The 22,827-nt window shown below is 48.1% G+C and overlaps 1 protein-coding gene across 3 annotated transcripts in view; it reads left to right on the top strand.

Annotated features, from left to right (window-relative positions):
- PRKCA (protein kinase C alpha) overlaps positions 1 to 20,105 on the top strand; it is a 508,353-nt gene extending 488,248 nt beyond the window's left edge. For all 3 annotated transcript variants that reach the window (XM_055243384.2, XM_055243385.2, XM_063617498.1), the window contains one exon: positions 13,238 to 20,105. In XM_055243384.2, the coding sequence (XP_055099359.1) occupies positions 13,238 to 13,402 (165 nt within the window). In that variant the 3' untranslated portion in view covers positions 13,403 to 20,105. The remainder of the gene's footprint in view (positions 1 to 13,237) is intronic.
- The last annotated feature ends 2,722 nt before the right edge of the window (positions 20,106 to 22,827 follow it).

Below are 22,827 nucleotides of genomic sequence, written 5' to 3'. Positions count from 1 at the left end.
CCGCACAATTAGGGAGTGAGGGCAGCTATGCTTTCGGTCTGGACTTTGTGGACTCGCACCCAGCAGGGCTGTATTCACAGCCTTCAGTCCTCAGCGGGACTCAGGCTTCGTGTCTGTCTCCGGCTTTCCTGGATTTGCCTGGCACCGACGGGAGCCCTGAAGCACAACCCCATCCTAGCCAGCTCCTAGGCAGGTCCTGGGCCCCGCCCCCTCTTCCACCACTGCCTCCACTGCAGGGAGTGAGTGTCAGCCACCAATTCTGATGTTGTCAGCTTTTTTCACACGCTCCCTGTTTGATTCCCATTTTTTTCATTTATTTAAACACTGTGTGCCAGGCCCTGTTCTCAGTGCCTTGCGAATATTAATTCACTCAATCATCCCAGCAGCCCTGCGAGATGGGTACTATGGTCCCCCATTTGCAGTGGAGAAAACAGGCTCAGAGAGGCTGAGTAACTTGCCAGAAGACACACAGCTGATAGGTGGTGGAACCGGGACGAGTCTGTGTCCTCACCTGCTGCACCATCGCTCTGTCTCAGCGACTGCCCTGACGCTGATGCTGCAGGTCCTAGTTGTTGATTGCGGCCAGCAAATGCCTTTCATGTTTATATCTCTAGAGGTAAACTGAGAGCCTTTAAGAAGTTAGCCTCCTCACTCAATCACCTGCCACTTTGCAGAGCCTCCAAGGGCGTCCTGTTTCTAAGGGCCGGGCGGACTGTGCCTTCCAGCTCTGCCACCATCTTGGCCGGCATCGGGCAGCTCCCCATCATGCCTCTGCCTGGAGACTGCAGAGAGCTGCTTTATGCCACAGTCAGTTTCAGAAGCATCGCCATGTTGGTTTCGCTCAAATCTATCTCCTCTGACAGGTGCCCCATGAGCAGGCCAGGGGACCCGCCTGGGGTGGCACAGTTGCCAACTGGGGGGCACACAGCCTTGTTCTTAGAGCAGCAACTTCCTCACCATGTGTGCCTCTGTGTCCTCTACCCCAAGAATAAAACTGCCGTTGGTGAGCCCACTGGATTTTATTTTTCGAAGATATTTTTAGCACACACTGGAGAAAAACTAAAATTAATCAGGTCAGTTGACTTCCTCCTGAATCATCGTTTCAAATAAGGCCCTTTTGTATCTGCCACCCCCACCTTTTCTTTAGCCAGCTGTGCACACTGATTTCAGGGGGCTGTCACGGGCTCCTGCCCCTCAACATACAAAATCTGGTCTGGAGGTTTTGGGGGATGGGGAGAGTGATTAATGATGCTGCAAGTGGCCTCAGTAGAAAATTCTGCTGGGGATTATTTTTTTTTACTCTTCTGCCTTTAATATTTATTTGTCATCTTAAAATATGAAGGTTATGCAACAGCATCTTGAACGCACCTTGGTTTCTTTGTAGGAACAATGTAGAGATGCGTACTGACCCCGCCTTGAGGGTTGAGCAAAATCCAATTACTTGTCAGTCACTTTCTAGAAAGAGATGATTTGCAGCAAAACCAACCATAAAACATGTCTTTTTCTATTTATTCCCACCTTATGGCAGGAGAGAGTGTTTATTTGCATAGTCTCCCACGTTTTGTGGATACTCGGCCCTAAGCTCGGATATAGGGAAGACAAGAGGGCAACTTGGCTCCGGCAGGCAAGAATGTGAATTTTTCCCTGTGGTCCACGGAAATCACTGGAAGCAAAGTTGTACCCACGGCAGGCAGCTGAGTTAGGAGCAGTGTTTATTTATATTTTATTCCTGGAGTGCTACTGTTTGCTGGGTGTTTTGTTTTTGTTTTTTAACTGAATGCTGGTTAAAATTAAGAAGAAAGGATAAATTGCCCCTAGCTGTGAAGAAATAGCCCCTGAACTCACAAATGGAGGCAGAAATTGTGGACCTAGGCCCTAAAACTGGAGGTTTCATGCGAAAGGTCCTACTTGGTGAGAGCTCTGGCCAGAAGGAAGGAAGAGATTTCTCAGGCAGAAGCCCATGTTCTGCTGGAAAACCTGTGCACAAAAGAGGAAGGAGCTAGAAAGAATACAGACGGACAGGAAATGGACCCACAGAGGGAACAACAACAGTGAAGATAGAAGCACGTGGCTGCAGGGGGACCCGTAGACAGTGTGTCCAAAAGCAGAGAGCGTCAAGGGCAGAGAGATAAATGGGGCAAGCTCTGCTTCCTGGAAGGGCAGCGATGTGCCTCTTGAGAGCTGTTTCTTCTAGTCCTTGCACCGTGCCAGGCAGCTGAGTGAGGCTCATTGCAGCATGTCATGCAAGGGCTGGCACCACCACCTTCAGCGGTCTCTGAAGACTGTGCTCTGTTCAGTGGTGACACGCTGGAGCAGAGACACCATGCCAAGAGCCATTCCAGTGGCTGGAGAGGACATTTAGAACAGCAAAAAGCAACCGAAGTCGAAGCTGCACAATACGCTCTGGTTAATACAAACAGCAGGAGAGAACTAGCGGCGTAGAAGTTATTCTGGGATGTGGTGTTCCAGCTTCCTTGGTGAAAAATGTACTGTAGTTCCCTGATCCAGAGCTAACTGAAAAGTGAAATGTGTTTACAGAACTGAGCATTCTCTGATGGGTCATTTTGTTATTTCAAAGAGAGACGTAACAATGCCAGCCTAAATAGTGCTGCTGGAGAAACGATCGGGCAAACGTCACACAGCCGGCGACTCTCACCATGAGCCCATTTCTGAGTGGTTCTCGCCTCTCAGCAGTTCTTATAACCCTGGCTCACCAACTTTTCTGTCTTGGTGAAGTCTGCCTGATGGTTTTTTAGCAAGCGCTGGTGAGTCAATTTCCCTGAGACTTGCAGGCTTAAGGACAGGTAGCTGTTCTCACGTGCAGTACCGCTCCTGGCTCCCATGGAATTAAACCTTTGCTTACTACCAAATACCAGTAGCGGGACTTCAGGTTCTCACAGTTATTTGCAAACTGCTTCTACAGATCAGATTGAGCTTGTAAGATCAAGAGTCTATCATCTTTGTTTTATTAATTTTTAAATTTTTTGAACCTCCAATGAAAGAGTCTTCCAGAATCACTGACTTCCCTAAGGAGGGTAGTATTCCACTGCTGGACAGCCACAGAGCTTATCAGGGAATCATGGTTCCTCTAGTGTGCTGTCTTAATCCCTCTTCCTGACTGCCAGAGTGACTTGACTAAAGTTAACCTTTAGACCACAGTGCCATGCAAAATGCGATCCCAGCGCAAAAAGCATCTCACAATGCCGTGATTCGTCGGGAGGTTAGCACAGGACTTTCCATCTCACGGCTACATTAAGGTCAAGATCTGCAATACAGCTGTGGGTTGGATTCTGTATAAGGTCACACGTAAAGGAGAACAGAAAGAGGAGAGTGACCAGCATCGGGTGTGCGGGACAGTGGCCATCTCCCTTAGCAGTGGCCGCTTCCCCTGGTGGTGGCTGACTCCCCTGGTGGTGGCAGTATCCCATGGCGGTGGTCATCTCTCCTGACAGTGGCAAGCCTGGAGGCTGAGATGTGAGGGAAGAACCTGCCCCTGTGGCAGTCAATAGTGGGAGAGTCCAGTCCTGGACAGAGCCATATCTGTCCCTAAAAAGCTACCATGTGCCACTGTAAAGACGCTGATTTTCTGGAAGATGGGACAATCACTTCGCAGGGATTATTCTGTAAAAAAAAAACCGCAAAGACAACCACAGACAACAGTGCTGTGAGCCCTGGACAAAGGCAGCCAATTAACTAGCTCTTCCTCTTTATGAGCAAAACACAAAACAAGCTGGTTTCAGGGATCTCTTCAAGGAAGCACAATACGAAGCATCCTCTGCTCCCAGGGTGCGAGGACCGTCAGCTCAGTGAGGGCTGTCAGCTCAGCCTGATGTTCCCAACAACAAACCCGAGTCATCAAAAAGAGGCCTGTAGGCCAGGCGTGGTGGCTCATGCCTGTAATCCCAGCACTTTGGGAGGTCGAGGCAGGTGGATCTCCTGAGGTCAGGAGTCCAAGACCTACTAAAAATACAAAAATTAGCTGGGCATGGTGGCACGAACCTATAATCCCAGCTACTTGGGAGGCTGAGACAGGAGAATCGCTTGAACCTGGGAGGCGGAGGTTGCAGTGAGCCCAGATTGCGTCATTGCACTACAGCCTGGGCGACAAGAATGAAACTCCGTCTCAAAAAAAAAAAAGACCCGAAATGTTCAGAAGAGTCAATAAGGAGAAATTTTAAGTTTAAAACAGATGTCGCCTCTGGAAAGGGTAATCTTCAGTGACTGAGGCAGCAGTGGATGTCCACCCTACCTCCCAGCGTCAGGTGAGCGTGGAGGCACCGTGGGGAGGAGGGTGCAGCCAGCGGCTTGGCCCAGCAACCAGAAGGCTCACCAAGGGAAGGAAAGCGCTTTCGGCTTTGCCAGAAAAATAAAAGCTCCAGGATTCTGATCCACCCTCACTTTGAATTTTGTAGCTTTTTATTCTGATTTATAATTAATGTGAATGAAATGGCCAAGAACAGCCTTCAAATTTCCACTCATCCTGCCTATGTGATCAGTAGCAGTTTATACAAATACCAGGAGCATAAGGTTAATTGATTTTTCTTTTTTTAGTTCTAGCCGTTGGCACCAAGGAGCAGAATAGCTAGTTCATAGGCAAGCCAGAATCTTTCACTGTACTTAAATGGTTATTAGAGAGGGAGAAATTAATCTATAATGTTAACACAAGAAATGTATTCCAGAGTGGGCAGGCAGAGCACATTGGAAATAGACCTTTCACAGATGGCCATTTTTTTGTGAAATTACTGTAGGTATTCTATTTTTTAAAAGGCAGAAAGAATAGAACTTTCTTCAGGACATTGTCATCCAGTGACCCACAGCAAGAGCCAAAGAGAATAAGAACGTTGAGGACATCCCTGCAGCAAGAACACACAATCGGGGTTCCTTTTCCCAGTCACCACAAAGTCCTTCATTTCCCAGTGCCATTAGCTTGCTTTAGAGAGCTTGATGATCATTTCTTATCAAAGCTGGTGCAAGGATCCTTTTTTTTTTTTAATTTTATTTTGAAATAATTTCCAATTTCAGACTTGTAGAAGGGCCAGGAAAGTAATTTAAAGAACTCCTGCATTCCTTTACCCCGGTTCCCTAAATGTTAACATTCTAGCATGTTCATGTTATACTCTTTTTTTTTTTTTTTGAGATGGAGTTTCACTCTGTCACCCAGGCTGGAGTGCAGTGGTGTGATCTCAGCTCACTGCAACCTCCACCTCCCAGGTTCAAGCAATTCTCCTGCCTCAGCCTCCTGAGTAGCTGGGATTACAGGTACCTGCCACCACACCTGGCTAATTTTTTTTAATATTTTTAGTAGAGACGGGGTTTTGCCATGTTGGCCAGGCTGGTCTCAAACTCCTGACCTCAAGTGATCCGCCTGCCTCGGCCTCCCAAAGTGCTGAGATTACAGGCTGACCTTGGTATCATTCTTTTTCTATATCTCTGTCTGTGTGTAGGTACAGACACACATATCTGTTAGGTTGGAGCAAAAGTAATTGCGGTTTTTGCCGTTACTTTTCATTCTTTTTGCCATTACTTTTGCACGAACCTTAATATATACTTATTTTTTTCTGAACCATTTGAGAGTAAGTTGCAGAATTAATGCTTCTTTACACCTAGATAATTCCATGTGTATTTCCTGAACATAAGGACATCTCCTGGTACTATGTTCTTTTAATAATTACTCCAGCAAGCTAGGTATGTAGTGCAGGGGCTCTGCAGGTAAAAGGAGGAGGGAGGGTCCCTGGCATGGCTGTGTCATGGATCAGATACCATAGGCAGCCTGGGCCACATCTCATCAGTTCTCTAGGGTTTCAGGCAGCTTCATTCTCTTGGCCTTTCTGTTGGGCCAATAACAATGATGCCAATTAAAATTGAGATCTCAAGATGGGAAGGTTTGTCGACGACATACAAACACTAACCAGCCTTTGGAGACTACAGAAGTCACATCATGCTGTATCTAGGTTTGATTTAAAACCCTAAACTAGTCTGAGACAGCACCTTTTACTTGGCTAATTAGAGGCAAGCAGTTTTTCCTATTCTTTAATCATTACTCTCTCAAATACTTTTCTGCGTAGCAGAGAAATTGGAAGAAATGAGACATTTAAACTAATAATCAATATAAATAAGCATCATTATTGCAAGCCTCAGGGAGCTTCAGTGATGAGTGGTGGCATAAATACAGACCCTGTGTACATGAAATTGTATGAATTGACAGGTTTCCATTGTTGGCAGTGAAGGTTTCCAACAACGATGGCCATTACAACTTTTCTTGGAAAAAGAGCTTTAAATCCTCTAAATCTGGCCATTAACATAAAGACCAAATGGAGTACATGTTTTTATTCCATAGATTACAGCCCATGATAAGCCAGAGCCTTCACCCTCATACACACGTGGCTCTCACACCTATAGCGATCCCCTCATTTAATGTGTGGCCTATGGCCTCTGTCTATCAGCAAACTCATCAACGGAATCAGCCTTCCTCCAGAACACAGTTTTCCCTTTCTGAGATAATGCTGCAGTGCTGTAGGTGAGCTGAGTACTGTTTAATTTTGTCAGAGAAACCAAAAACTATATGAAGTTGGCAGGAGGTGAAAGGGGTCCCAATCCCTTAGAAAAAATTACTATTAACATGCTCTCTCTATCTGGTGAAATGAACAGTTAAGTGGTAGAGAAGGGCATAAATGAAAAGATATCTCTCCAACTACTGGTCCTACTCTTCATGATCTTTTCTGTAACCTTCCAGAAAGTTTCTGTGTGTGTAAACATATACACAGATGAGGTTGTGCTGTGTTAAACACACCTTGCGTCTTTCACGTAGCAATGTATCCGAGAGGTGTTTCCGCATCAGCTCACGTGGGTTTATAGCATTCTTTACGTGTCCATTCCCGATTCTGGACTTGCAAGGCCAGGAACTGACTATTCTCCAAATCCTCTCCTTTGTCCGTTCTTATTCTCCAGACTTTGTGTACCAAAATGCACTGGCTTCAGTGGGCCTCCAGGTCTTCGGTGAGCACGTTTCCAGAACCTTGGGTGACTAAATGAGCAAACTAACCCCACTTTATAACTCTTAACTGTGTGCCCCTGCTTGTGTTGGTCATGCACGTAGCCCGTTCCCTGAGCATGCTAATCTTCAGAGAAAGGGCAGACCAATGGCCAGACCCCTTTGCTGGATGGTTCCTTAGTATGGACATTACCTCCCAGGAAGCCCAAGCAAAATGCACCAGCCCCTTTCTGCTGTTATTTAACTTAGAAGACGCTGTGCAACCACGAGTCAGAGAGCTGTGCAGATGGTGGCGATGTGGTTGCTAATGCACTCCACTGTACCCCAGCACTGGGACTTGAATACAAGTAAGGGTTCCCCTACGATGAAGCACATCCTGCATTTGGTCATCGTAAGGGATAGCTCCCACCTCGTTAGGTTTCCTTTCTCCATAATCTTGCAATATCCCTTTATTCTTTATTTGTTCTGCATCCTTCCTCCTCTTCTGGGTTTTGTTTGGTTTTGCTTTTTAACAACAGTGTTTCGAGCCACTCGTATTTCCCATAACTCCCATAGCTGTGACCGTGGGGTTATATTCTACATGACTCAGATGCCGAGGTAAAGGGCAGGGGTGAGACCAACACGTGTATTGCTCATGCTCAGAGGCCTCTCACAGGTAAGAATCAGCCATGAAGCCAACTCCTGCATTGCATCTCAGTCTCCCCCACACCCTATCACAGAAGGAAAGGGGCTGTGAGCAGTGTGTTTGCCACACAAGGCTTCAGTGGGGGCACACTGCAATCCCAGATTCCACCCAGAGTCCACATCATTCATGTTTCGTAACATCTTTACCAATGCCTGATTTCTCTTGGGTCTGTTGCATTCATTGACAGTTTGACCAAATGGGTAGGAATATAAAAAACAACAAAGGAGTTCATTCCTGAATCCAAAGATCAGAAAGAGGGAGGTAGCTTATTAATAACGTTCATTCATCCCTCAGATATCAATCACATGCCTTTTACACACCAGCGCTTGCTTTGCAGGGTGTACCTTATGTCTGTCCTGCCTCCTCACTGAGGAAGGGCCTCATGCCCACTAGTTGTTCCCTGGATCCTCACAACAGCCTGGGAAGGTGGATGGTCACATCACCATCTTACCTTCACAGAGAGATGCACTGAGTTTGCCAAAGCTATATACATTGGGGCTCTTGATCTCTGGCCACATCCTTCTCCCCTCTGTGTCCCCACTTTCTCTTGGGTGCCAACAACGCCTGGTCTCAGGGAGTTCAAGAGTCACACGCCGACTGGTTGGGTCTGACCACCCCGATGCCCTCTTCCCCTTTATCTCAGTCCCATACCCATCGTGTGGTACGTCACATTCCAGAGGGCAAAAGCTTCAGTCGGCGAAAGGTGTGGGTGACCTTTGGAGGTGGAGATAGTGCACACCCAGCCCAGTTTTGCTCACAAGGTATAAATGTTACTTTTAGCAGCCATGTGCTGTTGGGTGGCCTAGAGCTCTGAGGCCATGGACAGCCATACCTGCCCACTGTCACAGACTGCTGTAGAGGCTGCCCTTCCAATGGCGGTGGTGATCTACCTGCCTGCCTCATCCCTGAGGAGTGGCAGGAGGCTGCCTGCAGTCATCTTTTACTCATTGACTTGGCGTTCATGCAGTCATGCTACGTGCCCCCTCAGCCCTTTAGCCTCTTTGCCTCTTCTTGCTCTCTGCTCAGCTCCAAGATGGCACCCGAGGCCATTGCCCATCAAGCTCATCGTGATGAGTAAGGTTAGATCATTGATAGTAGGAAGAATCTCTTCCACATTAGGAATGCAGTACCTTCTTGAATCTACTGCTTTTCCTTTCTCCAAGGATCCAAAAATCTCTGGTTTTCCTCATCTTTTTCAGTAGGCGGCGGCAGTGGTGGTGGTGGTGGTGGTGGTGGTGGTGGTGATGGTGATGGTGGTGGTGGTGGTGGTGATGGTGGTGGTGGTGGTGATGATGATGGTGGTGGTGATGGTGGTGGTGGTGGTGGTGATGGTGATGGTGGTGGTGGTGGTGGTGGTGGTGATGGTGGTGATGGTGATGGTGATGGTGGTGGTGATGAGGGTAGTTTTCCACATTAACATCTTGGAAAACAAGTAGTTCAAGATCTTCTCCAATTTGTCTTATAGTAGATTGTCTATTTCCAGGGCTACTTTTGCTAAGAGCTGTGGAAGGCTCATTTATAATGCATTGGCAGACCTCCCATGGTGGAAAAGGAAACGATATTTCTCACCACACCGAATCTGGAGTAGAAATAGCTGTGCTGCCCCCTGCCTCTTGGTGGGGGGAAGAAGACGTCTTTGTGGTTTGATCTCCCTCAGAATAAAAAGTTCTCCTGAGTCTCCTAGCTGATCTAACCCTCAGGTCATCCTGCAGCCCTTCCAGGCTTTCTTCCCAGTTGGTTGCTGTGACACACCCATGGCTCATTTCTGTCCTGTGGTTGATGTGGCTGAACTTCAGTGGTTCAGTTTCTACTCTTTGCCCTCGGCCTGTGCCTGCCTCTTGTCTCTCCACCGAAGTGAACCAGTTTAAGAAAAACTTTGATTTGTTAAAGTGAGATTTCTCCCTCTTTGAGTTCAGGGAAAATTCCAAAGAGATTTACAGTGAGAAAGAAGAGGAAGGTGTTTCCAGCAGTGAGCAGTTTTGAGACCAGAAGCCACACAGCAGCACTCAGTGTGACTTCAGGGCAGCAACTGGATTGATCTGGCTCCACAACTTCCCCCTTAGCTCTGCAGACCTCAGCACAGGCGGAGTAAGAGCCCTTAACCAGGAAAGGATTTTTGCCTCATTTTATCACAGTACTTAGCATTTTGAGCAGTGGGTGCCCTCAGGAGTGACCCTTCTCTGGACACCAGCTTTAGAATTGGATGTCCTCAAGCCTCCCTCTCCAGGCTTCTCAGTGGGAAGGTTTCTGTGGTCCCCTTGAGAAATCTTTTAGTTTGCTTTTTTATTTTTCCTTGGCAGTAAAGCCATGGCGTTTGGAAACGTCCCATTGGACGATGATTCGTGAATGCCATAAAGACAGGACTAAAAGGAAAGGGTCAGACCTGTGCACTCTTTTTGCAGAACACACAGATACATTTAGAGCAGGACAGACATCCAGCCTAGACGTCTATCTGTGCAGCCCTAAACTCATCAATGTGTCCTGTGAAAGGGGGAGAGAACATTTTGCCTTGCTTTGCTCATCCTTTTAGAGACTCATGTCCTTTTATTATATTTTTTCCAGAAATTCTTTCTTGCTCATCTCTGCATGGTTAGTGAGTATCAAGAGAAGCACAGATGATCTCTTATTAAAGGAGCATGCATCCCAGCCTCTGGGAGCCCTGACTGTAGATTCACTTGAATTCTTCCAGGCAATGAGTATTGATGAATCAGGTTCTAAAAGAATGTTCCCAAAGCCAACTCTACTGAGCTGTCACACTTGCTCCAAATGCTTTTGCCTTGGGACTTCTGCCGCTTCTCCATTCTTCACTCTTGCATACAGCTACTCCTGCCTGATTCCCTAGTTTGGCTTCATGTCTGTCCTCACACTGATGTTAGGACCTATCAGCCTCATACGATAGTCTTGGTACATATATCCCAGAGTTTCTCAGCAGCAGTTACTGTTGACATTTTCAACCAATCATTCTTTGGGGCGGGGACAGTATCCTGGGCCTTGCAGGATGTTCCGTACCATCCCTGGCCTCTGCCCCCAGATGCCAGGCTTGTCCCGCCCAAGTCATGATGACCAAAAACGGGTTCCCTGGGGGCAGAATCATCCCTGGTTGAGAACCACTGGTATATCCAGAGGAGGGCTATTTCTTTGGCTGTTGTCATCTGAATGTGGAATTCCAAGGAAAGTTGGTTTCTGTTTGTTTAACTGATAAATTAAGTACAGATTCCTGGTTAATTCCTAGGAAGAAACAGCATGCCCTTATTTATTTTTCAAAGAGCCTTTCTCAGTGTTTGCAAATGGCCTGTGCACATAGGGTGGTGTGAATTGCAGATTCTGCCTCTGCTGACCTTGGCTTTGAGGTGCTTTGCGCTCTTCCAAGGAAATACACCACGGAAACGTGGGATGTGAGAGTGGAAGCTTTGCTACCCCACATGTGGGAGGCAGGACGGATGTGACAGTAAGCCTCATGTCTGTATGGCTCCACAGATTAACTTAAAAGCCCACAGACAGCCCCTGTCTCTCATCCCCTCTGCCCCACAATACTCACCGTTCATTGTGGTGTGAAATCTCCTTGGGTGAAGAGTAGATGTTTGCTTATTAAAATGGAAATAAGCCCAGAGGCTGGGCGCGGTGGCTCACACCTGTAATCCCGGCACTTTGGGAGACCAAGGCCGGCAGATTGCTTGAGCCCAGGAGTTCGAGACCAGCCTGAGCAACACGGTGAAACCCTGTCAATACAAAAAATGCAAAAAATAGTCAGATGTGGTGGTGCGCACCCGCAGTCCCAGCTACTCAGGAGGCTGAGGTGGGAGGAATGATTGAGCTCAGGTGGTTGAGGCTGCAGTGAGTCGTGCTCACACCACTGTACACCAGCCTGGGTGACAGAGTGAGACCCTGTCTCAAAAAAGAAAAAAAAAAATAAGCCCAGAAAGGAAAGCTGTTTGTCATAAAGACCTTACTTTGAATTTATGACATGCTTTCCACCTCAACAGGTACTTAGGAGCAGGTTTTATTTGATGAAAAGTAGGTGGTAAAAGGGTAATGAAAGTAGCTTCGTGGCTGGGCATGGTGGCTCATGCCTGTAATCCCAGCTACTTGGGAGGCTGAGGCAGGAGAATCACTGGAACCCAGGAGGCAGAGGTTGCAGTGAGCCGAGATCATGCCACTGCACTCTAGTCTGGGCGACAGAGCAAGACTCCATCTCAAAAAAAAAAAAAAAAACGAAAATAGGTTCTCAAGCACACCTCCTAGAAGATAAAGTGTGAAAAAGGAGCTGAGAAAGCACAGCCCGTGAGACTCAACTACCTTATAAAAACACTAGCAGCACATGCTGGCCTCTCGCCTCGGCTGGGTTCTGTGCAAAACCCCATACATTTGACCTTCATGACAGCCTTGGGCAGGAGGTGTGATTGTTCTCCCAATGTTACAGATGAGCAAACTGGGTGGACCTCACTTCATAGTTAACGCAGAGCTATTCTCTATTAGAGACCCAAGGATGCCTGGTTAGTTTGAAATGTGTGCTAGCTCAGAGTTAATTCATATTGGCCCTGTGGCGCTAGCAGCAGGTCTAAGGGCAATAATTGGCAACATCTTGAAAATCATTCTTAGGATCCTCAGTGAAACTCCCAGCTCTTCCTGCTTCAGAGTCACCCTGGGCTCCCAGGGACTTCAACACGCCACTACCCTTGTGGGTGGCTGACAAAGTGAAGAGAACACTCCTTCCCCACTTTTGGGGTCAGGCTACTAAGCCATGCTGCCTAAGTGGCTGTGTGTCTCAGAGACCCCAATGCAGCAGTTCTGCCTGCAGCCTTGACGCTCACAGAGCACCCCAGTGAACCCTGGAGGAGAGGAACAGCCAAGACAGCAGGCCTCTCCCTGCCTCCCCAGGGCGCCATGCAAACCTCCTCCAGCCTGAAACCACCCTGCAAATGAGCTCCAGTCACCCAGCCTACCCACTGGCCAGCTGTGTCTAGGTGTGCTAAATCCTAGCTGGGCCAGGTGCAAATCTCCCAGCCTTGCCGCCACACCTACTTCATATCGCTTGAAGCTTAATTTAGGGGCTGGGGTTGCTAGAGCAACCCAGTAGGAAGGCAAGGATAACACAGTTTTTACTTCACTACAAATATTGCGGCAAAGAACCAGATGTGGGGCAGTAACTCACCCCTCGCTTGGTCCAGGGGTAACTGCCTGCAGCCCCAGCCGACATCCTGGCCTTTCAACACGGAGCTGTGACTGACAGCCCTGCGTGCGTGGCTTCTGTGCTGTCAGCTCTGCTTGTTCAGTGAGGTGTACCTGAGGGGACAGGGGCTGTCCCCTTGTTGCTGCCTCATTGCCAGCCGTGCATTCCCACCCAGGGCTTCTGTTTGGGGTATTTCAAGGTTTACAGTTGGGTAACTCGTCGTTGTCTGCTGTGCCTGGCTTTTGAATCCAGTAGGCCTGCAAGTCCTCCGAGATTCCTCCTGCCTAACCAGCCCTGAGTTCCCCAGGGCCGTGCCCCTCCCCAGAGAGGGCCCTCGGAGAGCTGCTCCCGCATTGTCACGTTGACTGACCTTTTTGTCTTTTCTCCACAGTGCGGCAAAGGAGCAGAAAACTTTGACAAGTTCTTCACACGAGGACAGCCCGTCTTAACACCGCCTGATCAGCTGGTTATTGCTAACATAGACCAGTCTGATTTTGAAGGGTTCTCGTATGTCAATCCCCAGTTTGTGCACCCCATCTTACAGAGTGCAGTATGAAACTCACCAGCGAGAACAAACGCCTCCCCAGCCCCCCAGCCCTCCCCGCAGTGGGAAGTGATCCTTAACCCTAAAATTTTAAGGCCACGGCCTTGTGTCTGATTCCATATGGAGGCCTGAAAATTGTAGGGTTATTAGTCCAAATGTGATCAACTGTTCAGGGTCTCTCTCTTACAACCAAGAACATTATCTTAGTGGAAGATGGTACGTCATGCACAGTGTCCAGTTTAATTCTGTAGAAGTTACATCTGGCTCTAGGTTAACCCTTCCTAGAAAGCAAACAGACTGTTGCCCCATTTTGGGTACAATTTGATATACTTTCCATACCCTCCATCTGTGGATTTTTCAGCATCGGAATCCCCCAACCAGAGATGTTAAAGTGAGCCTGCCCCAGGAAACATCTCCACCCACGACGTCTTTGGAATCCAAGAACAGGAAGCCAAGAGAGTGAGCAGGGAGGGATTGGGGGTGGGGGAGGCCTCAAAATACCCGCTGCGTCCATTCTCTGCCTCCGTGGAAACAGCCCCTAGAATCTGAAAGGCCGGGATGAACCTAATCACTGTTCCCAAACATTGACAAATCCTAACCCAGCCATGGTCCAGCAGTTACCAGTTGAAACAAAAAAACCTCAGATGAGTGTTGGGTGAATGTGTCATCTGGTACCCTCCTTGGGTGATAACTGTCTTGATACTTTCATTCTTTGTAAGAGGCCAAATCGTCTAAGGACGTTGCTGAACAAGCGTGTGAAATCATTTCAGATTAAGGATAAGCCAGTGTGTACATACGTTCATTTTAATCTCTGGGAGATTATTTTTCCATCCAGGGTGCCATCAGTAATCATGCCACTACTCACCAGTGTTGTTCGCCAACACCCACCCCCACACACACCAACATTTTGCTGCCTACCTTGTTATCCTTCTCAAGAAGCTGAAGTGTACGCCCTCTCCCCTTTTGTACTTATTTATTTAATAGGCTGCAGTGTCGTTGATGAAAGTACGATGTACAGTAACTTAATGGAAGTGTTGACTCTAGCATCAGCCCCTACTGATTGATTTTCCTCCCTTCTCTAGCCCTGGATGTCCACTTAGGGAGAAAAAGAATACGGTTTTGGTTCCCATTTCTAGTTCATGTTGAATGACAGGCCTGGAGCTGTAGATCAGGAAACCCGGATGCCTAACAGCTCAAAGATGTTTTATTGATAGAAGGATTTTAATATGTTTTGCAAATGCATCATGCAATGAATTTTGCATGTTTATAATAAACCTTAATAACAAGTGAATCTATATTATTGCTATAATCGTATCGAGTATAAAGAGAGTATTATAATAATTTTATAAGACACAATTGTGCTCTATTTGTGCAGGTTCTTGTTTCTAATCCTCTTTTCTAATTAAGTTTTAGCTGAATCCCTTGCTTCTGTGCTTTCCCTCCCTGCACATGGGCACTGTATCAGATAGATTACTTTTTAAATGTAGATAAAATTTCAAAAATGAATGGCTACTTTACATGATAGATTAGGCTCTTACTACATATGTGTGTGTATATATATGTGTTTGATTCTACCTGCAAACAAATTTTTATTGGTGAGGACTATTTTTGAGCTGACCCTCCCTCTTAGTTTCTTAATGCCACCTTTCATCCTGGTTCCTCCACCACTCTTCCTCTTGGGGACAACAGGAGGTGTCTGATTCCGGTCTGCCTAGTACGTTGGTGCATACGTGGCGTTGCCGCAGCACCTGGGCTGACCTTTGTGTGTTCGTGTGTGTGTGTTTCCTTTTTCCCTTCCGCCTGCGACTGTTGCTGACTCCAGGGGTGGGAGGGATGGGGAGACTCCCCTCTTGCTGTGTGTACTGGACACGCAGGAAGCATGCTGTCTTGCTGCCTCTGCAATGACCTGTCGTTTGCTCCAGCACGCACAAACTTCATGAGACCAACACAGCCGTGCCCTGCAGGCACCAGCACATGCTCTTCAGAGGCTGCGGCCTTTCTTCCAGCCATTGTGGCACTGGCCTTTCCAGCCTTGGGAGGAGCATGCTGCTTTGGTGAGACACCCCCATGCAAGGTCCTCAGAGGAGCTGGGTTCTACCACAAACAGAAACAGAATGAAAGTAGCTGTCGGTCCTTGTAGAGAGCCGCTCTCTTTCCTCCCAGAAGCATCTCCCAGCTAAGCTCGCATTATTTTTCTCCTCTGGCTGTTTGCCTGAAGTTCACAGAACACACAACCATGAAAGGCTTTTTGAGGTGGGAGGCCTAGGTGGTCCTGGCAACCCTGAGTAGAAGGAGAGACGGGGTAGGGAACAGGCCCGGCCAGAAAAGAACCATTTTTTTCTGCCATCTTTTATGCACCATAGACATCAAGACTCCAGGGGGGCCTGGCTCCCCTGTCCCTGCAGCCCTGCGGGTCAGTGCACGATCTGGGTTTGTGTCCTGACCAGGTGCGCCTCCTTTGATCCAAGGGGAAAGGGACTGGTTTACAGAAAGAGCCTAGGAGACAAAAGGGCCAGTCCCCCTGCCCAGAATGGAGCAGCAGCAGGACAGACCCCCATGAGGCCCCCCAGAGAGGAGGAAGGTCCCACGGAGGAACACATGAGGTTAGGGAGCCTTGTTCAGCACCCCAAACGACCTGCCTATTTAAAGCAAGCGGCAGGCCTAGGCCTTCCCTGCAACCCCAACACCCACAAGTTTGTTTCTCTAGGAAACACATTCACCGTCTCAGCTGGCTGTTCTTCTCTCAGACTGTGTGGCAAAGTTTTCCAAGAAAATGCCCCGGCAGGGGTGCCCAGCACACTGCCTGAGGGACAACAGACATCAGAACAAACCCCCGGGGAGAAACAGTCAAAATCAGGGCCTGGTGCAGTGTTGTCATGTGGAACCTGCTTTATCCATTGCTGAGTGTTGAATGTGGGTAATGATTAGGGCTTTACAGATCTCAGCAGCCAAAGACAGTTACTGTTGGAAGACTGTCATGTAGATAACCATGAGCAATGGCTCGCCTCAGAATCAGTTTATAAAATTCTATGGTACTGGCCCCTTCGTGGGCATTGTGTGAAATGAGATGGTGGCGAGGGGTGCGCTGTGGAACTGCTGCAGCCACGCAGGAGGTCCTGGGGGACCCTTTAGGAAGTCCTTGCCCCTGAGCACTGCCTGATTGCCAGGGCCTGCAGAGATCTAGGCCACCTGGCAGAATCTAGCACCGTCCAAATCCCCACAGGACCCATGGAGCTATGACCACACCAGGCCATTCAAATGGCTGCGCATTATCTTCCCTTGGAAGGTGGCCACTCCATGGTGGCAGAGCCTTTCCCTGAGGCTGCAGGCCACGGGCTGGCAGCCCATGTCTTGGCATTTCAATTGAAGGTCACCAGGTGCTGGGTTTGAAAGGAAGTCACTGGAGTGCTGCCAGGGGCTGTCCTCCAAGGTTAATGCGAGGCCCACATCCAGGCAAGAACAAATTCAAAAGGCAGATCAGAAACCACAGGAGTCAAAATTATTGCTCCGGCAGTGCTTCCCTTCCTTTCATCCACTGGCTTCGTGTGGTCCATGCAGGGCCACTGTCTGCCCTTTCTGATGCCGTGTCTTAGGCCTTCTTATTCAGAATTTTGATAGAAAACCGTGGGGCTAAGAGCTCTGGAAGCCTGGCCGGAAAGACCAAGGTTCATGCAGCCCAGCAAATGATTGTTGAGCACCTCTCTGAGCCAAAGTCCTTAGGCGAGTGTGGTGACTTCCTGGAAGGAGGATGCAGACTTCCAGAGAGCCCCCCGCGGACGTGCTGAGAAGGGAGAGGGAGGCGGGGGCTGTAGTCAGGAAGGAGCCAGAGAAGAACAGGGTTTGGGTGCATCCAGAAATATGCCTGCAGTAGGAGGGAGAGGAAGGGGTGCCACTGTCAACGGCTTCCCATCGGAGGTGGTTGGTGCAGATGGAAGTTTCCGTCTGCTGGCCCTCAAGAGAGTGTTTTACCAGGGACACAGTCTGTTCCTCCTCAGAAAACACCCCCCAAATGCTAACAACATCCCCACCAGCTGCTAGAAGCCCCTTTCCCCTCCCCACCTTGAAGTAGCTCATAGTTCTCTGGGCAGAGCCAGACCATCCAGTGTACCGCAGAGGCCAGTAGGTTCCTGCCCGTTTTCCTCTCTGGCTTCCTGCCAAGAATTATGGCAGCTGAGGATGAATGGAGAACTAACTAACACCGCACAGTTAACAACTAACACCACAGTTCCCACCTGGTTCCACTTAGCAGGAGACATTTCAGAGATTTTTTTTGTTTTTGTTTTTGTTTCTGTTTTTTTTTTTTTTTTTTTTTTGCTGGGATTTGTTTTCTCAGTACTGAAAATAGAAAAAGTGACAGTCTTGTATTTTTAAAAGCCTCAGAAAGGTGATACCATCTGCCAGTCATTTTCTCACTTTGGTCTTCTGAAATCACCTATTTCTTGTGTGTGCACATCACACCATTTCCTGTTTCTTTATAACCCAACAAGGGTAGGGGTGCCTGTTTCCCCTGCTGGGCACACCAGACAATCGTAATCACAAAACAGACACTGAGCCAGGGGCCCAAAGGGTGTGATCATGAGAGTTACCGGGACAGCAGTAGGCATGACAGTCACCAGGAAGGACAAGGGTGCTCTGTTGTTAGTGGCCACACACCAATTTGACAAGGAGTGTTGTGAAATTTATTTTTATTTTTATTTTATTTTATTTTTTGAGACGGAGTTTCACTCTTGTTGCCCAGGCTGGAGTGCAGTGGCACAATCTCGGCTCACTGCAACCGCCACCTCCCAGGTTCAAGCGATTCTCCTGCCTCAGCCTCCCGAGTAGCTGGGACTACAGGTGCACGCCACCACACCCAGCTAATTTTTGTATTTTTAGTAGAGATGGGGTGTCACCATGTTGGTCAGGATGGTCTTGAACTCCTGACCTCATGATCTGCCCGCCTTGGCCTCCCAAAGTGCTGGGATTACAGGCATGAGCCACCATGCCCAGCCAAAATATTTTTTAAAAGTCATTTTCCTTAAGCTGCTTGGGGTACATGTTGTGAAATACACTGGACAGTCAACATTCCTGTCTCCTCCCATTCGGGGTGACAGATCCAGGGAACGTTATCTGTTTCTGCTGTTAGAAGATCCAGAAAATTGGGAAGGTTACCTGATGTACACATGGATGAAGGCTGTCATCTAGAAATGGGGTCAACCACAATTGTGTTAATTCCGTAGTGTCAGGGATTCTTCGGGCAGGTCAACAGCATGAACGATTCTGACCCTTAGGCCTCCCATCTATGTGATCAAGTGACAGTTAATAACCGTGGAGGTCACACTCAGCCATCCAACAGCCTTACAGTGACCCTACACGAAAGCCCACAAATTCCAAAGACTTTTTCTTAACCTAAAGGAAGAAATTATTTGTTAATTCCAGTACAGCAACTGAATATACTGGGCTATTTGTACTTTTTTATAAAGAACTTTAATAATAATTCTTTAAAAATGAGTTTTCAGAACAAAGCAACTGACGATTTCCTAAGATTCCAATGCCCTGGAGCTTGAAGGAGGACTTAGCCTGGGTCAGCTGGAGCGCCCTCGACCTGCTCTCCCACTGCCAGATTTTCCCATGCTCCTAGGGCATGGAGTCCACATGGGAATGACTGCAAGTTCTGGTGGAACTTGGCAGACTGATGCTCTGCGGGTTTTTAATAGACACTGGGGACAACTGCTTAAGGTTTAGAAACTTCCAAATCACAAGAAAGACATTTTTAGTGTCCCCCATCCAGAAGCAGCCCTGGAATAGGATTCCCAGGGGTTTCTGGGACCCCTTTCCTTGCTCCATGAGGCTCTGTGGCCACCTTTTGGCAGGAGGAGGATGCTTCCTTGGCTCTGTGCCCAGACTCCCCTGGTCCCCAGGTCTCACGCATTGGGTGAAGATTCAGAGATGCCCTGTAAGGATTTTGCCCACTGGGCAACTCAGAAATACTTCGATCTCCCAAGATATGAGGCAGCAGCAAACATGCCTATTGACGTCTGTTTCATAGTTATCGCTTATGCGAGTAGACAGAACTCGACTTTTCAGAAAATAGTTGTCAAGTCCACTTTATAAGAACCTTCTTTTCTAAAATAAGATAAAAGGCGGCTTTGCATTTTCTGATTAAACGACTGTGTCTTTGTCACCTCTGCTTAACTTGAGGAGTATCCATTCCTGTGATTGTAAACTTTTGTTGATATTCTTCCTGGAAGAATGTAATTCTTTTCTTGAAGGGTTGGCTTACTAGAATATTCAAAATCAATCATGAAGGCAGTTACTATTTTGAGTCTAAAGGTTTTCTAAAAACCTCACATCCCTTCTGTTAGGGTCTTTTAGAATATCTTTTATAAACAAGCATTTGAAGTCATTGCTTTTGCTACATGATTTGTGTGTGTGAAGGACATACCACGCTTAAATCATTAATTGAGAAACATCATATAAGACCCAACTTTGTTTGGAGGAAGAGACGGAGGTTGAGGTGTTTCCTGCTGTGTAAGCACCTACTGACAAAATGTAGAGGCCATTCAACCGTCAAACACCATTTGGTTATATAGCAGAGGAGATGGATGTATAAATTACTGCATTGCTTTTTTTTCAGTTTGTGTAACCTCTAATCTCCGTTTGCATGATACGCTTTGTTAGAAACATTAATTGTAGTTTGGGAGCAAGTGTATATGAATAAAGATAATGATCATTCCTTTCTGTAGTTGGCCTTATTTACATCCCTTTGCGGTATGGCAATTATTTTTCCTCCAGTGTTCAACAAATAGCATTTGACTTCAGACACGCTCCGCAGAACACTTTTATGTCTTCATCTGTTTTTCAGGCATGACCCTCCATTTATAGTGGCATTTTTTTTTTTTTTTTTTACTTAAAAAATATATCTTGCTTTGAATCAAAGCCCAAACAGTGACTGGGATGGCATTCTGGCAGGTCCTGCATTCATTCATTCATGCACTGTTCACAGAGCACCTGCTTAGGGCCAGGAGTTGTGTCAGGCCCTGGGGAAGAAGAGGCTGGCATGGCCCCTGCCTGCACGGAGCTTACAGTCTTGTGCCCCAAACTGCAAGGGACGCCCAGCAACTGATGACATCTTCCAAGGCTGGATGGTGCCCTTCCCCTGGAAGGAACGATTCCAGAATGAATTCTGCTCAAGTCTTGAGATGTTTTCTCCAAAAATAGGTATTTTTCGCACATCCTGTTGGCCACCCTGTGGGTGCAGCTTCAGGACCGTCCCCACTCTGAGTGTCAGCCGCCTCGTTCTGCATTTATTCACGGTTGAAAAATTGGGGGAAATGTTCAAATGCGGAACATTCAAAAATACCCAGTACTTAACAAGTCAACGCAATAGAGGGAATTTTCCTCAAAAAGAATTATAACAGGCTGGGCAAGGTGGCTGATACCCATAATCCCAGCACTTTGGGAGGCCAAGGCGGGAGGATCACTTAAGGCCAGGAGGTTGATGCTGCAGTGAGCTACGATTGCACCACTGCACTCTAGCCTGGGTGACAGAAGGAGACCTCGTCTCTTAAAAAAAAAAATCAACAACAAACACCAAAGCCAAGATCTAACCTTGGCAAAGTCAATCTTTGCTGATTTCCTCACCTCCTTTTGGGGGATGCTCTTCCCTCGTGCTCATGGCTTCAACCCACTGCTGCCACCCTCCCTCCCATAGCCCCCTAATCCTGCAGCCGCCCAGCGCAGCCCGTTCCTCCCAGCACACTCTGCATCCACACACATGCCTCCCTGCGTTCTCTTCCCTCTGGGCCTTGCTCCCAGCTAGATTACTCGAGTGTCAGCATCCTCTCGGTGGATTTTTCCCTCCCTAAGATGCCGCAGTCACACTCAACCTCCTGGAAGTGAAGGGTCTTTCAGCTGCCAATGCGAGGGCTGGCGGGAAAGCTATTTTGAAGAAAAAGGGCAATTTTCAGTCTTCAGAGCAATGTGGTCTCTGCCCCACTGGGCTGGCCCTGACCTTCACTCCGGGCTGGTTGACCTCACATATGTGTGTAGCTGTAGCTATTCCTCACCTTACGTTGCCCAGCAGAGTAGCTTACCATGGCCATTGAGCATGCCCTCTGCTTCCGCCAGTGTGCTGTTTTATTTTATTTCATTTTTCCTGCAATGCAGAATGAAGCAGAGTGGGCCACCAAGCTGCATCCTCACAGGCATCTGGTGACCCGAGGGACTGAGTAGCTCCACCCAAGTTTAGCCCTGCAGGGAGGTCTCAGAGGTATATCCAATATAGCTGGTCCTCCTGGCCCCACAGAGGCAGCAGCGACAACCTGAGCACCAGGCAGTGGACAATTGCCCTTCCAGGGGCATTGTGTGCCACCCAAAGTGGATGCTCAAAAGCGAGTCCTTCTGTCCAGTACTGGCCTCCCTGTCACATGCCCACCATGCCCATCGAGTTCATGAGCAGGCACTGTTGGGTCTACTCTAAATCAGGGTTCTCAGCCAGAGGCCATGCAGCCACCCATGGGGCACTTGGCAATGCCTGGAGACTGTTTTGGTTATCATAACTAGAAGGAAGTTTTATTGGCATCAAGTGGATAGAGGCCAGGGGTGCTGCTAAACATCCTGCCATGCACAGGATACCCCCAGCCCTCAACGAGGGGTCATCCCACTCAAATGTCAGCGCTGCTGCTGTTACAAACCCTATTCTAAAACATACTCTGAGTTCCCCTTCTCTCCATCTCCCCTGTTCTTCCTCTCTGGCCTCCTTGACCCTCATGGCCCTCTCTGCTCAGCAGCCAGCAGAACCTTGCCTGAGCAAGTCCCTTCCCTGTTGAAAGCCCTCTGTGGCTCCCATCACCCAGCCTTCCCCATGGCCTTTCATCCTCACATGCCCGGCTCTGGGACCAAGGATTCAATGGTTGGGAGAGTGAGCTCAGAGAGCCGCTAACTGGCTTCCTCTCTCTCTCGCTCTGTGTGTGTGTGTGTGTGTGTGTGCGCGCGCGCGCGCGCGCACACACACACCCTTTCCCATGAGAATAGAAGCTCTAAGAGGAGCCGGCTTGTCCATCCTGTTTGCTGCTACATCCCAGCGCCTAGAGCACAGCCTGGCAGATAATAGGAGCTCAAAATGTTTGTTGAATGATTGAGTCAATTAATGGTTCCCAAGACCACTCTGAGCCTAGCAACGTGTTCCAGAAACACTTACTAGGCCATGGGGCTTTGCCCTGGAGGTGTTCACACACTAATGAAGGAGATAAGATATACACAAAAAACTAATTAAAGATCATCTCTCAAACTCATGATGAGCTTCAGCCTAGGAAACACCAGTTCTCAACCTCTGTCCTTCAGCCCAGAATCTACAGGCGATGGCTGCCTATGGTTGCGCTTGAGTGATTATTTAACTCCCTGAGCTTCCCTCCTGCCCCTGGCTTATTGTGTGCCCTGGGGATGAAATTATGGTT

This window comes from Symphalangus syndactylus, chromosome 14 (assembly GCF_028878055.3).
Source record: "Symphalangus syndactylus isolate Jambi chromosome 14, NHGRI_mSymSyn1-v2.1_pri, whole genome shotgun sequence".
Classification (NCBI taxonomy): domain Eukaryota; kingdom Metazoa; phylum Chordata; class Mammalia; order Primates; family Hylobatidae; genus Symphalangus; species Symphalangus syndactylus.
The sequence above is the reverse complement of the archived record's forward strand: the minus strand, read 5'-3'. Positions and strand labels throughout refer to the sequence as shown.